The sequence below is a fragment of the Podarcis cretensis genome (assembly GCF_951804945.1).
Source record: "Podarcis cretensis genome assembly, chromosome: 10".
In the NCBI taxonomy this organism is placed as follows: Eukaryota; Metazoa; Chordata; class Lepidosauria; order Squamata; family Lacertidae; genus Podarcis; species Podarcis cretensis.
This window is the reverse complement of record NC_137179.1, coordinates 53043327-53056960: the sequence shown is the minus strand read 5'-3', so window position 1 is coordinate 53056960 and position 13634 is coordinate 53043327. Positions and strand designations below refer to the sequence as shown.

The 13634-nt window shown below is 43.8% G+C and overlaps 1 protein-coding gene across 2 annotated transcripts in view; it reads left to right on the top strand.

Moving 5' to 3' along the window:
• The window catches only part of IMMP2L (inner mitochondrial membrane peptidase subunit 2), a 468990-nt gene extending 455706 nt beyond the window's left edge, over positions 1 to 13284 (top strand). For both annotated transcript variants that reach the window (XM_079994438.1, XM_079994437.1), the window contains exon 6: positions 12578 to 13284. In XM_079994438.1, the coding sequence (XP_079850564.1) occupies positions 12578 to 12697 (120 nt within the window). In that variant the 3' untranslated portion in view covers positions 12698 to 13284. The remainder of the gene's footprint in view (positions 1 to 12577) is intronic.
• The last annotated feature ends 350 nt before the right edge of the window (positions 13285 to 13634 follow it).

Below are 13634 nucleotides of genomic sequence, written 5' to 3'. Positions count from 1 at the left end.
TGGCCTAAAACGGCCTCTGATGGCTTCTCCCAAAGAATGCTGGGAGCTGTAGTTTTTAAGGGTTCAGGGAGTTGTCTGGAGACCCCTCACAGAGCAACAGTTCCCTCCACCCTTTACCAGTGATAGTTCCCATAATTCTTTGGGGGGAAGCCATGGCTGTTTAGAGTGCTATATCAGTGACTTATCACCTTCTCTCTGGCAGTTTCCCAGGTCTGCCCCTCTCTTCTCTTTCTCTTCCTGGCAGTAGGCAGTACTCAATTATGGGGGGAAAGTGTGGGTCACCAAATCGGAGAAATGCTTTAATGAAAACTTCCAGTGAGATTACGAGGTCAACAGATGTGCAAAAGCTCTCTTATTTTCAGTACTTCCAAGCCAGAGACACTATCAAGCTGCTAACAAGGGAATCTGAACCTTTAAGCAACATTTGGAATTTGAGACGTTGCACTCAAGTATTCTGAGAAGATAGCAAAATGATTATACATCTTTTAACCGCAGCCAGAATGGTAATTACTCATAAATGGAAACAGAAGGACCCTCCAACACTGAGAAAGTGGTTGGCAACTGTCTGGGAGGCAGTGTATATGATGAAACTCAGAAATATTTTCAGAACTAGAGAAGACAGATCAGAGAATAGAAGCTTTGTTGTAAAATGCTCAATCTTTCTTATGTATTCAAACAATATAGTGCAGGATAAAATTATACTGTTTAAATGTATTGGATAAGTTGTGAAGCTTTTGATATATTTGGAAGTTTGTTTGTTTGTTTGTTTTTTTCATCCCCAGCACCCCCCATCAGAAGGAGTTTTGGAACATAATATTAAACAGTATTTATTGATTTTGTGAACTTGTGTTAAACATTTGTGTATTCTAGTGTGGCTTATGAATTTAAATGTTCTGTGTTTTCAGAATAATAGTAATAATAACAATTTGCTTTTTGGTTTTGTCAGAAAAGCAATGAAATTCTACAAGGTTTCTTATTCTAAATTGCTTCTTCAGGATATGAAAAAAGGCTCTTGCAGTGGTCATGCATATCCTGTAGGTAACATGTAATGGATGAAGTGGGAAGGGTTGTATTAATTAAACCACATAATTTCCCTAAGCCTGCAAGACTCTAGCATAAGTGATGATGTCATCACTTTGCACCAGCACAAAGCAGCCTAATAAGAACCTATAGTCCAGATGAAGTTTCTGGATATTCTGGAAATTAATCCATTTACTGAGTTATATTTGCACCAGATTTTATGTTGGATGGGTGGAGGCTATCTATCCCTAATTATATGGAACGTATTATTAAGTTTTTTCTCCTGAGAAAAAGAAGTAGCTATGGAAGAGAGAGTGGTCAGCACCCAAGAAGGCTTTATGACAAGCTCACTTGTGACACTTTTATCTAGAGCTAGTAACAAAATGGACATGGATCTAGTCCCTAAATAGGAAAATTGAGTCTGACTTTTGGGGGGCGGGTTGACTCTGCATTTGGGTTTTCTCTCAGATTCCTATAGCTTGAGATCAGAAATACAGTAGATAGAATGTAAATTTTATTAAAAGCACCTAAGCACTGGCGGAGGAAGAGGAGTGCGGGGGGAGCGCTCGCCCCCGGCAGTGTGATCCCGGTGGGGTACCTTCGCGGCTGCCCCCCTGCTCGCGCTAGGCACCACGCCCCCAGGACACATGCCATGCCCCAGGGACATGTGCCAGCCACGCCCCCACCTGCTCTCCACCCCCCCCCCCCAGTGCCGGAGCATGAAGCTCCACCACTACACCTAAGGACATGCTTTCAGCACTTCTACTAATAGTAGGTAGGTTCAGGAGCATTTAAAGAATACTAATTTATGCTTTTTATACCCTTAGTATTAAGTTTCAGCAACATTCTACAAGCGCATTCTAAAAAGCAAACATGTTTATCCCCAGTGAACTATGGCTTAATTTTGAAGAGAACCATATAAGCAGATAATTTGCCATAAGATTGTTTTACACCTACAGCTGAATATCACAATCCATTGTAATAGCCTGTCTTAAAGACAAGCAATCTAATTTGACCCAGCAGGTTCCCCCCCCCCCCATCTGCAGTACATTTTGTTAGTTCTGTAGGCAGAGTGCTAGCTAAGTGTTCCCATTTTGGCATTGTGTTTACGTTGCTCTTAATTATGCAGCAGTGTATTTTTACACTGGGCTGAATTTCCATTAATTTTTAAGAAACAAAAGAAAAGAAATCCCTAGTTTAATAATTTCATTGCCTTTTGCACACTATTCATGTAGTTCAGCTCCCAGAAAGTATGAGGTGGGGTGAGTATCTGTGAACCACCAGATCTTGCTGGACTAAGAACAAAAGAGCCCGCTGGATCAGATGAATGCCCTATCTAGTCGAGCTTCATATTCTCACAGATGCCTACAGGAAACCTGGAGGCAGGACCTGACACACAATGGCATTCTCCCCACTTATAATTCCAGGTAACAGACACTGAGAGGTGTATTGCCCCAGACAGTGGAGACAGAACACTGACATCATTGCTGGCAGCCGCTGATAGACTGCAACTCCCAGCAACCCTACAATTGACCATACTGGCTGGGGCTGGTGGGAGTTAGAGTGCACCAGCGCCTGAAATGCCACAGGTTCTTCAACCCTGGTGGAATCTACACACATATAAAAAACGCTGTGAAAATTCTTTTTTTTAAAAAAGTGTTTTGAAAAATACGTTGAGATTTGCATAGCTTACCATTGCCACCTAGTGTCACATTTGTATATTGCACTTTACAACACATTTAAAACGTTTTATTTGCAGCTGTGCAGCTGAGTCCCCTGTCTTCACAGAACAGTTGCATTCATTTCCAACTGCGACATATCCTGGAACATGGCTGAGTCACAGTGAAAGACCTGAAGGTGTTGCTGTGTAATGCCAGGTCAATTATGAATAAAACCACTGCCATCCACGACCTGATTGTGGATGGAGGATTTGACCTGGCATGTGTAACAGAGACCTGGTTGGAGGAAGCAGATGGGCCTGTCCTTGCCGCTGCTTGCCCACCAGGTTTCTCTTACGCACAGCAACCCAGGTCATGTGGGCGGGGAGGGGGGGTTGCAGTGATTTTTAGGAAGTCATTAGTTTGCATCAGGCGTCCTATTGGGAAGACCCAGTTTTCTGAGTGCATGTTCTGGAAGTTGGGCAATAGGGGCAGTACAGGATTCCTTTTGGTGTACCGACCTCCCCGCTGCACCAAGGATTCCCTGTCCAAGCTGCTTCAGGTCATGGCGGATGTTCTCCTGGAGACACCTAGTTTGGTTGTCCTAGGAGATTTTGACATCCATGCCGACACGACCTTACAAGGGGCCGCTCGGGACTTCGTGGAAAGCATGGCCTCCATGGGGCTGTCCCTGAATAAGTTGGGCCCAACTCATAGTCATGGACATGCCTTAGACCTGGTATTCACCTCTAGTGGCGTGGGTGATCTGACACTAAGTAAAAGTGAAACAAAAGAAGTGCCATGGTCAGATCACTTCCTGGTGCAACTGGACTTCTCCGCGACCCTTCCCCTCTGCAGGGAGGTGGGATCAATTTGGATGGTCCGCCCCCGCCACTTAATGGATCCAAATGGTTTCCAGAGAGTGGTAGGGGATGCTTTATCCCATGTTGATGGCCTTTCAGCTGATTCCCTGGTGGCACGCTGGAATGTGGAGTTAACCAGGGCTATCGACTGTCTGGCTCCGAAACGCCCTCTCCGATTGCATGGAGCCCGGACAGCCCCATGGTTTTCTTCAGAGCTGAGGACGATGAAACAATCGCTGAGACGGCTAGAGCGTCGGTGGCAGAAAACTGACTCCAAATCTGACCGGACACAGGTTAGAGCTCAACGTCGAGCCTACCAAGTGGCGATAGCGACGGCAAAGAAGACTTTCTTCACCGCCTCTATTGCATCTGCAGAAAATAGTAGCAGGAGACTCTTTCAGGTGGTCCACAATTTAATGGAACCACCTTTACCACCGGGGCCTTGTAAAGACTCCAAGATCTCCTGCAACGATTTTGCAAAGTTTTTTGCAGATAAAATCACTCATATTCAAAAGGAGCTAGACACCATCGTGGGAGCAGGGCTGGGGCGGGAGAGTGCTAGAGCCCTGTCTGGTCAAGTTGCATGGAATCAATTTCAATCTGTTACCCCCGAGGATGTGGACAGGCTGCTTGGACGCGTGAAACCAACTACCTGTCTCCTTGATCCTTGCCCATCCTGGCTAATAAAAGCAAGCCGGGAAGGGCTGGGCGTTGGGCTCTGCGGGGTGGTGAATGCTTCCCTCTGTGAGGAAACATTCCCAGATCCGCTGAAAGAGGCGGTCATTAAACCGCTTCTTAAAAAACCATCTTTAGACCCAGCCAGTATGGCCAACTATCGCCCAGTCTCAAATCTTCCATTCTTGGGCAAGGTGATTGAGCGCGTGGTTGCTGAACAACTCCAGGCACGCTTGGAAGAAGCGGACCATTTGGATCCCTTCCAATCAGGATTCAGGCCTCATCATGGGACTGAAACTGCCTTGGTCACACTGGTTGATGATCTCCGGCGAGCTAGGGACAAAGGTGAGAGTTGTTTCCTAGTTCTGCTGGATCTCTCAGCGGCCTTTGATACAATCGACCATAACATCCTTCTGGACCGTCTAGAGGGGCTGGGAGCTGGGGGCACTGTCATACAGTGGTTTTGCTCCTTCCTCCTGGGCCTTGTTCAGAAAGTGGTGGTGGGGGATGAGTGTTCAGACCCCTGGGCCCTCTCCCCTATGCTTTTTAACATCTATATGAAACCACTGGGAGAGATCATCGGGGGTATGGACTGGGTGTCCATCAATATGCAGATGACACCCAGCTCTACCTCTCCTTTAAATCAGAACCAGTGAAGGCAGTGAAGGTCCTGTGTGAGTGCCTGGAGGCAGTTGGAGGATGGATGGCGGCTAATGGATTGAAGTTTAATCCTGACAAGACAGAAGTACTGTTTTTGGGGGACGGGGCGGGCTGGTGTGGAGGACTCCCTGGTCCTGAATGGGGTAACTGTGCCCCTGAAGGACCAGGTGCGCAGCCTGGGAGTCATTTTGGACTCACAGCTGTCCATGGAGGCTCAGGTCAATTCTGTGTCCAGGGCAGCTGTCTACCAACTCCACCTGATACGCAGGCTGAGACCCTACCTGCCCGCAGACTGTCTCACCAGAGTGGTGCATGCTCTAGTTATCTCCCGCTTGGACTACTGCAATGCGCTCTACGTGGGGCTACCTTTGAAGGTGACTCGGAAACTACAACTAATCCAGAATGTGGCAGCTAGACTGGTGACTGGGGGCGGCCGCCAGGACCACATAACACCGGTCTTGAAAGAGCTACATTGGCTCCCAATACGTTTCCGAGCACAATTCAAAGTGCTGGTGTTGACCTTTAAAGCCCTAAACGGCCTTGGCCCAGTATACCTGAAGGAGCGTCTCCACCTCCATCGTTCTGCCCGGACGCTGAGGTCCAGCGCAGAGGGCCTTCTGGCAGTTCCCTCATTATGAGAAGCAAAGCTACAGGGAACCAGGCAGAGGGCCTTCTCGGTAGTGGCACCCGCCCTGTGGAACGCCCTCCCATCTGATGTCAAAGCGATAAACAACTACCTGACATTCAGAAGACATCTTAAGGCAGCCCTGTTCACGGAAGTTTTTAATGTGTGATATTTTAGTGTTTTTTGGTTTCTATGGAAGCCGCCCAGAGTGGCTGGGGAAACCCAGCCAGATGGGCGGGGTACAAATAATAAATTATTATTATTATTATTATTATTTTATTAAGACACAGCTTCATAAAAGACAGGAAGTGGGCTTCTTATATATGTCATAGTAGTGCATCAAACAGGAAGTGTAACAGGAAATACTTTCAGACTCCTTTAACACACACACACACACACACACACACAAATTAGATCATATTTTCAATTTCATTAACAGGGCAATATGAGGAGGCTTATTTTAGACAGAGCATAAAATTCATTGCATTTGCATAGTGTCACAAAATATGAATCATTTGGGATTTTAGGATTATGCACTAGTGAAAATGTTTAGGTTCAGAAGGTTTATCAACTTGAAATACGAAAGCAGCCCATCTCGAAATCTGCCATACCAATTTAAGTGTAACATTTCATGGGAACTGGTGTATAAATCCAGCAACAGAAGTGATCTGGTATCAATAGTGTGCATTGTTAACTAACCAAATTATATTCAAGTAATTCAGCACCTGTTTAATCAAGCTACAAAATATTAAATTAGATACAGGCCACTTCAACTCCAGTGATTTGATTATGTAGAAGAGAGAGAGAGAGAGAGAGAGGAGAAATTGGTGCATACACATGATTCCTGGGAAATTAAATCATGAGAATTAGCTAGAGATATTCCTTGGGGGTGGTTGGTGTCTATTTGCATAAAATTCTGAACTTCCTGCTTTTTTTTTTTAAAAAAATCCTTCTTAACGGGAAATAGCTGAAGGTACCCAAGCCTCTACTCTGCCCAAGATTAATTCTGAAGAGCCTCAGAGTGATGAAAAAAATACAGCCTTGAGTAAATGTAGCCATTTTATGAGAAAATTGTCCTCACATGCTCAGACTGTTTTAAATAAATTGCACACAGCTGCCAGGGACCTCTGATCTAAAAGCATATGTAAAAAGCCTATCCTTTTAAAACATGACCTCTTAATTGGGGTGCACAATGTCTGCACTCCAGGCTTTAAGTTAGTTCAGGTACGTTAACATCCATAAGAAATCCTGAAACATATAAATACTTGCGTCATTTGTGACCTTTTAAAAATGGTATTTCATATTCTAATTGAAAGGATTTTGCCTTTTTCTTATTAGGAACTTTTTGTCATGTTATTTTTCTTTCTTTTAGAGTTTAGATGAATTGATAGAGATTGTGTTGGCTCCATGTTTGAGGGGGATCCTGGGCAAAATGCCTTTGGGTGGACCTTCTTCCTCTGTCTGGGGGCCTGGCAGGCTTACCTGTTTCTGCAGGTTGCACTAGGACTTTGAGCAACACTGGGTGGTTGGGTCCAGCTGGCATTTAAAGCTCTAGTGCCCCAGAGTTGATGCTACAGTAAGGATTAGCAAATATGTCAGTTTCAGTTTTTCTAGTTCTCCTTTTTCCAATCTTAAGTTCAGTTTTAAGTCCCCATGGAAATTCATCAACATTTTAGTATGTGTTCAGTGTGAGCAGTGGGACTGGTTTTTTTTTTTTTTTTTTTTTTTTAAAGGAGGGCTCAGGGTAGGTGTCAGTGTTTAGCCTCCCCAAAGTTCAGGGGCCTAAACAACTGCTCAGGGATGTCTGGTGTTGCATCCAAACCCATAAGGAAAAGTTAAGAGTTCCAGAGAGCAATTTGAATGCACTTTCTGGTCTTTTTTATTTTTTACTGCAGCAGAATATTTTTATGAAAGCAAAGATGTGTGTAAAATTCTGCTGCAGTGGTAGTAACAACAGTGGTATGGGCTACATTTGATGGTTACCTCAGGCTGTCATAAAAAATTGTAGGAACGTAATCCAAATGCTCCATCTAACCCTTTTCCAAACCCTCAGGATACATGCTGCCTAATTACCACCAAGGGAAACATCAGGTTAAAGGGTAGAATATAAATGTTTCTATCTATCTATATTTTCAAGGTATTCCAAGAACTAGCCTTCACATTTTCTGGTCAGCTGAGCAATCAGAAGCAGTGACTGAAGGACCACCTCCTGTCTCAGTCATTAATAATTCTTTAGAACAAAATTGTTTTGCTGGTCCTCCAGATTTTCAGGAATACTGCTTAGGGCCTGGATTGGGTCCAGCAGCAGCCAGATAGATGTTTTCCTCACTATCTCCTTTTCCCAAACTTACTTGTATTTGGCAGTGGAAAGGGTTTGTGGCACAGTAGTTAATATCCAAACATAATTGCGCAACCTATTCCGGACAAAGTTCTGGCTGGCTTTATGTTGTGAGCAGTGCAGAGCTATTGCTTATTGGTGTTGCCTGCCAGAATGCTGATGAATTTCTAATTCATTTGGTGCCTGGCCAGTTGGTCAGAAGATGCCATGGCTGAATTCAGAGGACTGGTGGGAGGCACCACCTGAAGAACCCCCAAGGGAACTCCCAGGCCAAGAAGGTTCAGAGCCAGGGGCTTGGTGGGATGACAATGAGTGGCCACAAGAAGAAGACTGGGAGGACGAGGTGTCAGAAGCTGAAGAGGCAACAGGTTTAAGTGAGCAGGAAGAGGTTAGGGCAGAGAGCAGTCCAGAATCAGGCAGGAGAGAGTGGGGCAGGAGACAGAGATGCGGTAGGCTGCTGAAGAATCCAGCGAGTCTCCCCCTCTTGCTGTGACCAACTCCCTCCCCTTCTGGTCTCCCAGAACATGCAGCGAAATTGAGAGGGCAGAGCAAAGAGACACAAGATGACAGAGCCTTAGTCTGCTGTGCCTTGGAAAGTGGTGGGAAGGTGGGACCTTCTGTCCTCGCAATTGTGTCATTGGGGCAAGACATACTGGGAAGAGTTGCTGTGATCACTAGGCCTGCAGTGTTTTGGTTTCTTTGAGTAAAGAGTTCACTGACACTGCTGCTGTTGTTTTTTATTGCTGACCTACTCCTAACTCCAACTCATGACAGAAGACCAGACGAAAACCTATTAATAAACCTAGTGCTTTATTTGTAAAGTGTGTGTGTGTGTGTGTGTGTGTGTAGCTTTGGGAATTGAAAACACAGGTTCTCATTGCATATGTAATAGTGTACTGACACTTCCCTGCCCCCCAGTTCAGTGATTATGAGGCTTTGACCAGGAAAGAAACATGACGTTTCAGCAGTGTTACATGTGATCTTGTGGTGGTGCATAGGAAGCTGCCTTGTGCTGGATCAGATCATAGGTCCATCTAGTTCTGTATTGCCTTCACTGACGTCAGAGTTCCCAACAGGGTTTTCTCCCGTCAGAGTTCCCAACAGGGTTTTCTCCCAGCTGTATCTGAAACTGACAGGGATTGAACCTGGGACCCTCTACCTTCTTCTCCATTGTATTGTGTGATGCATACAGAATTATTATTATTATTATTATTATTATTAGTATTATTATTATTATTATTATTACCGCAGCCATTCTAGGTGGCTTCCAGCAGAATATAAAAACATAATAAAACATCAAACATTAAAAACTTCCTGATACAGTTCCCCTATTGGATACCATTTTGATCACAATCCACCCAAAGGGCCATGGGTGAGGGCGTAATCCTTGCAGTGACTAGTGCACAGCCTGGTGTGTAAAACATGGTTCCACCTCCACGAATGGAAAACCTGCTGGCAGCTTGAGTTTGCTTTGGCAGGGCTCTTTTGTTCAGTGTTTGGAAGCAGTTCTAGTTTGTGGCCATTGTATTTATGAGCTACTTAGCCTTCGCGGAGGCAGGCGATGCCCCAGTGCACTGTGAATTCTTTAAATCTATAAAAAATAAAACCCATTTGCGAAGAATCACACTTCAGGTAGTTAGTGAAGTCTTGCTAAACCCAATATTTAGACTGTCATTTAGAAGCTAAATATAGGATCAGTTAGAATTGGAAGTTCCTTAGGCAAGGCATGTGGTGCCAAGCTAAAGTATTCCCAGGCAAAGCTGCCCAGAGAGTGCCATGTAACAGGCACATGCAAAAAGGATAGAATCACAAGGATAAAATACTTTCATCTCCCACATAATTTGATTGGAATGAGTTCTGACTATGGCATAATAGGCTATGTAACATATGCATCCCCTGTGGGAAATGAAGAGAAAATTTGCCGATAATAGTCCTCTCACCAGCAAATGGTGCTGCATTAGCTTTTAACTTTTCTATGTCAGAAAAGAAAAGTGATGGGAAGGTTATGGACGAGAACTCTTAATATTTCTCAGGTTTTGTTTGCTTTAGGAAGAGGGTACTTTTGGGTTTGCTGTCCTGGGCATTCCAGTACACTCCTGGAAGCCACTTAGACCAGAGGCCAGGATCACGCATCGGGCCCTGTCCCCAATGCCCCCACAACCACTGATTCCACTTCCTCCCTCTGTTTGTTGAATGTCAAGTTCTGAAGGGAGGTTCTAACTGTGTTCAGATGACTGTGATTAGAAGCGTCCCAGCAATTGGGAGCCTAGTGACACTGGGGCACAGGCAAGATATCAGGGGTGGGATTTGCATGCATGCTTCATGTTCACCCAAACACTTGGATAGTGGACCCCCCCCCAACTTTCAGACACAAAGCAGGAAGAGAAGGGAAGAGGGTATTTTCAGTTGCAGTGATGCCTTCATGATGCCTCCTCCTCAGAGAAGCAGACCAGATGCCCACTTTGTCATTTTTTGAGGTGCCATTCAAATATGTTTTTATCCTCCCATTTTTTAAAATCACTCTTTATGTTCTTTTAAATCACTGATAGTTTAAATGTGTCGATTGCTGCTTGTCTTTTTAAAGACATTTTTGTGCTTTTGGAATTGTTTTGTTTTTGTTTATCGGGAATTCTTGATTTTGTTTTGTTTTGCTGTGGGCCACACGGGCATTCTAAGCCCTTGAGATCAGAGGTAGGGCATCTTTTCCAGCCTGTGGGCTGTATTCCTTCCTGAGAAATCTTTTCATCTCAGTGGTGGGCGGGCCCAGAGACAAGTGCACAGAGCAAGGGGTATGACTCTTTTTTTAAAAAACAACAAGAACACGACTGGCATTCCACATTTAGACACACACACCTCCATGCAGGCAAGCAAAAGCAGGGGTGGCCTATCCTGTTTTGCTACCTGAGGCAAAATGGGACTAACTGCCGTGGCCCCCACCCCTCACTTCTGCAATCGCAATAATGCCCCCTGCCCAAACTCAGCAAGAGCCAGAGTGCTCCACAAAGTGTTGCCATGTGTCTTATCAGTCCTGGGGGTGAGGAGGACGAGTGGCAATGCCACACTTTGGAACAGCTGCCCCTCCCATTTTGGTGGCGACAGTAGTAGGGTAATCACCTCCTGAGGCGGGTGCTTCACACTGCCTCATTGGTGAACCAGCTCTGAGCAGGAGGCATTATCACAGCCAGGCAGAGCACATTCCACACTTGAAGAGAGTGGGTCATTGGTGGGTGTAGCCTGGGAAGAGATGGGGTGGCTTAGGGAGAAGGTTTAGCCTTAGGCCTCTGGAGAGCTGTGTTGCTGACTCATGCAAGCCCAGTCTGAATCTCCTGAAGTAGAGTTTTAATTTTCCCTTGATGGATTCATATTTTCTAGAGAATAAAACTTCTGAATATTCTTCTATTGCAACTGAGTCAAGCTGCCTTTTGTTTCCTTTTCAAACTAATGAAACGGGAAAGTTTGTTGTAGTGGACTTGCTGGTTTGGTGCATGTTGACCTCAAGCACAGTGCAAAGGGAGGATGTGGAATGATACAGTGGCTTACCTGTGGGAAGGAAGAAAAGCTTCCATAGAAAGTTTTCAGAAGCACTGGACTTTGTATATACAATTGTGGAGTAGATGTAAACCAACCAAGTTGACGCCTATCAATATTTTGACAATGTCAATCATTATGTATTGGAAACAATGCATTGTTCACAAAGGCTACTGTTTTTAATTCATCAATAGTATTTTATTTTTCATTTGTTTGTTTGTTTATCCATCTATATAATTGAAAAACCAAAGCCTAAATTAAAAGCGACTCAGAAACTTAGTGAGCTCAAGCTGGTAGTTAAAATGTCAAATAACATTGGATGTCCTGTTTATATTAAAAAAATAGGAGCAAACTCTTGAATACATTGAAGTAAGAAATTCTTAATTTCTCTTTTTACCATGTTCTGCCACAGCATTATTGTTATTTAGTAGGACTTAAATGCAGTTTAATTGCTAAAACCTGTAAACAGCTTACACAAAATATACATTAAATTGCTGAAAAAATCATATAGATATTAGATAAGATATATACGTCAAATTTCTGCTGCATGTTTTTGCTAGTTAGCTAACAAGTGGTGCAAGCATATCGAAAGCTATGCTTGGAGGCAGCTGCACTAGGAGCAGATGAAGCTGCCTCTGGTGTGTCTTTCAAGAAAATTGAAGGACAGGCTTTGGCACAGCAGGAGATTCTGCCTTTTGCTGCAGGTACAGAGATCGTGATCCTCCCCCATAACAAACCATCACAAAAGCTGCTTGCGCAGTTGCACAAAGTGAGACAGCCTGTACCTTCAACAGTTCCATATGTAGTCTGCAGGGCACCGAGGGCTCTGTCTTCAACGAGTCTTTAGAAAGAACTGTTGCAAGTTGTAACCTTTTATGGTTCTTTATTTAAGTTGTCAATTTTTATATGGGACAAGCTGTTAAAATTTTATATAGTTTGGTTTTTTATTCCCATTTCGCTTTCTTTATCATCATCACAATTCCCCGGCATCGGTCCTGTTTTAGAAGTGTCTCTGCATTTTAGACAGAAGGCTTGCCCGAAATGAATTCGCCACTTAAGGGGGGGTTTAATCCCAGCTACAAATCCAGTCCTCTTTCTCAGCTGGTATAACTTGCTCGACACGTTTATGAAATGCCGTAAGCCCTCCTCTCCCTAAGCTATATCTTCTTGCATATTATTATTACACCTGTGTTTTGATTGCCTTTTCCAGGTCTCTCTTGGACTTCTGCACGCTCGCGCAACCCATATCCTCTGGCCTCCAGAGCGCTGGCAGAAGTTGCAGCCCAAGCTTCCTCCAGAACGCCAGCTTCTCCAGGATGAGGAGGAATGACCGTTTCACATCTGGTGGGAAGCAAGGTTATTGACTCTTGAATTAACTGTAGGAAAGGGGCAAGAACAGCCAATAACAGAACTGCCAAATGTGCAGAGTTTCTGCAAGCATATATATATATATATATATATATATATATATATGCATGTCTGTAAATCCAAACAGATTTAATTTCATCACATGAAATGGTGTATCCTTAGTTCTGAAGCAATTGTGTCTTGATTTGAAATTTCAGCTTACTGTCAGCTGTACGGAGCTTGAAATGTTTCATCTATCCCACTATCACTATAGATGCGAAATGTGTCATTCCCCCCCCCTCCATATTTTATTTTGCAGGGATTTGATATTTTTGTGGGGGTGGGGGTGGGGAGTGGGGGCATGGTGCCAGATCTTAAAATGAATATGGATTGTGAAAACATGAAGTCAATCATATAGTTCATTGTTACTGCCAAGACAGAATAAATCATTTTAACATTTTGGATTGCAGAAGAGTTGTTTGTATTGAATGAATAGCATTTCTGGTCCCAAAAAGCCTGTTATACAATCTGCCATAAAAATAAATAAAACAAAATGCATTTTTCATGAAATGCTTTTCCTTCTTTGTGTGTTATTGATTTCATGATTAAATTGAACATGCTTTTGTTTAGCATTAATGTTTCATATAAATACTTCCGATATATCCACTTGCTGTTGGGATAAATACATTCTAAATTGAAATACATTGCAGCCATACTGTAACAGTCACTTTAATCAGCAGTTAAGTATAATTGCAATTGATAATAATTTCTCTGAGAGAGTATGAAGAACTTTTTTAATTCTTTAAATACTTTTTCTGCTACATACAGTGGTGCCCCGCAAGACGAATGCCTCGCAAGACGGAAAACCCGCTAGACGAAAGGGTTTTCCGTTTTGGAGGCGCTTCGCAAAACAAATTTCC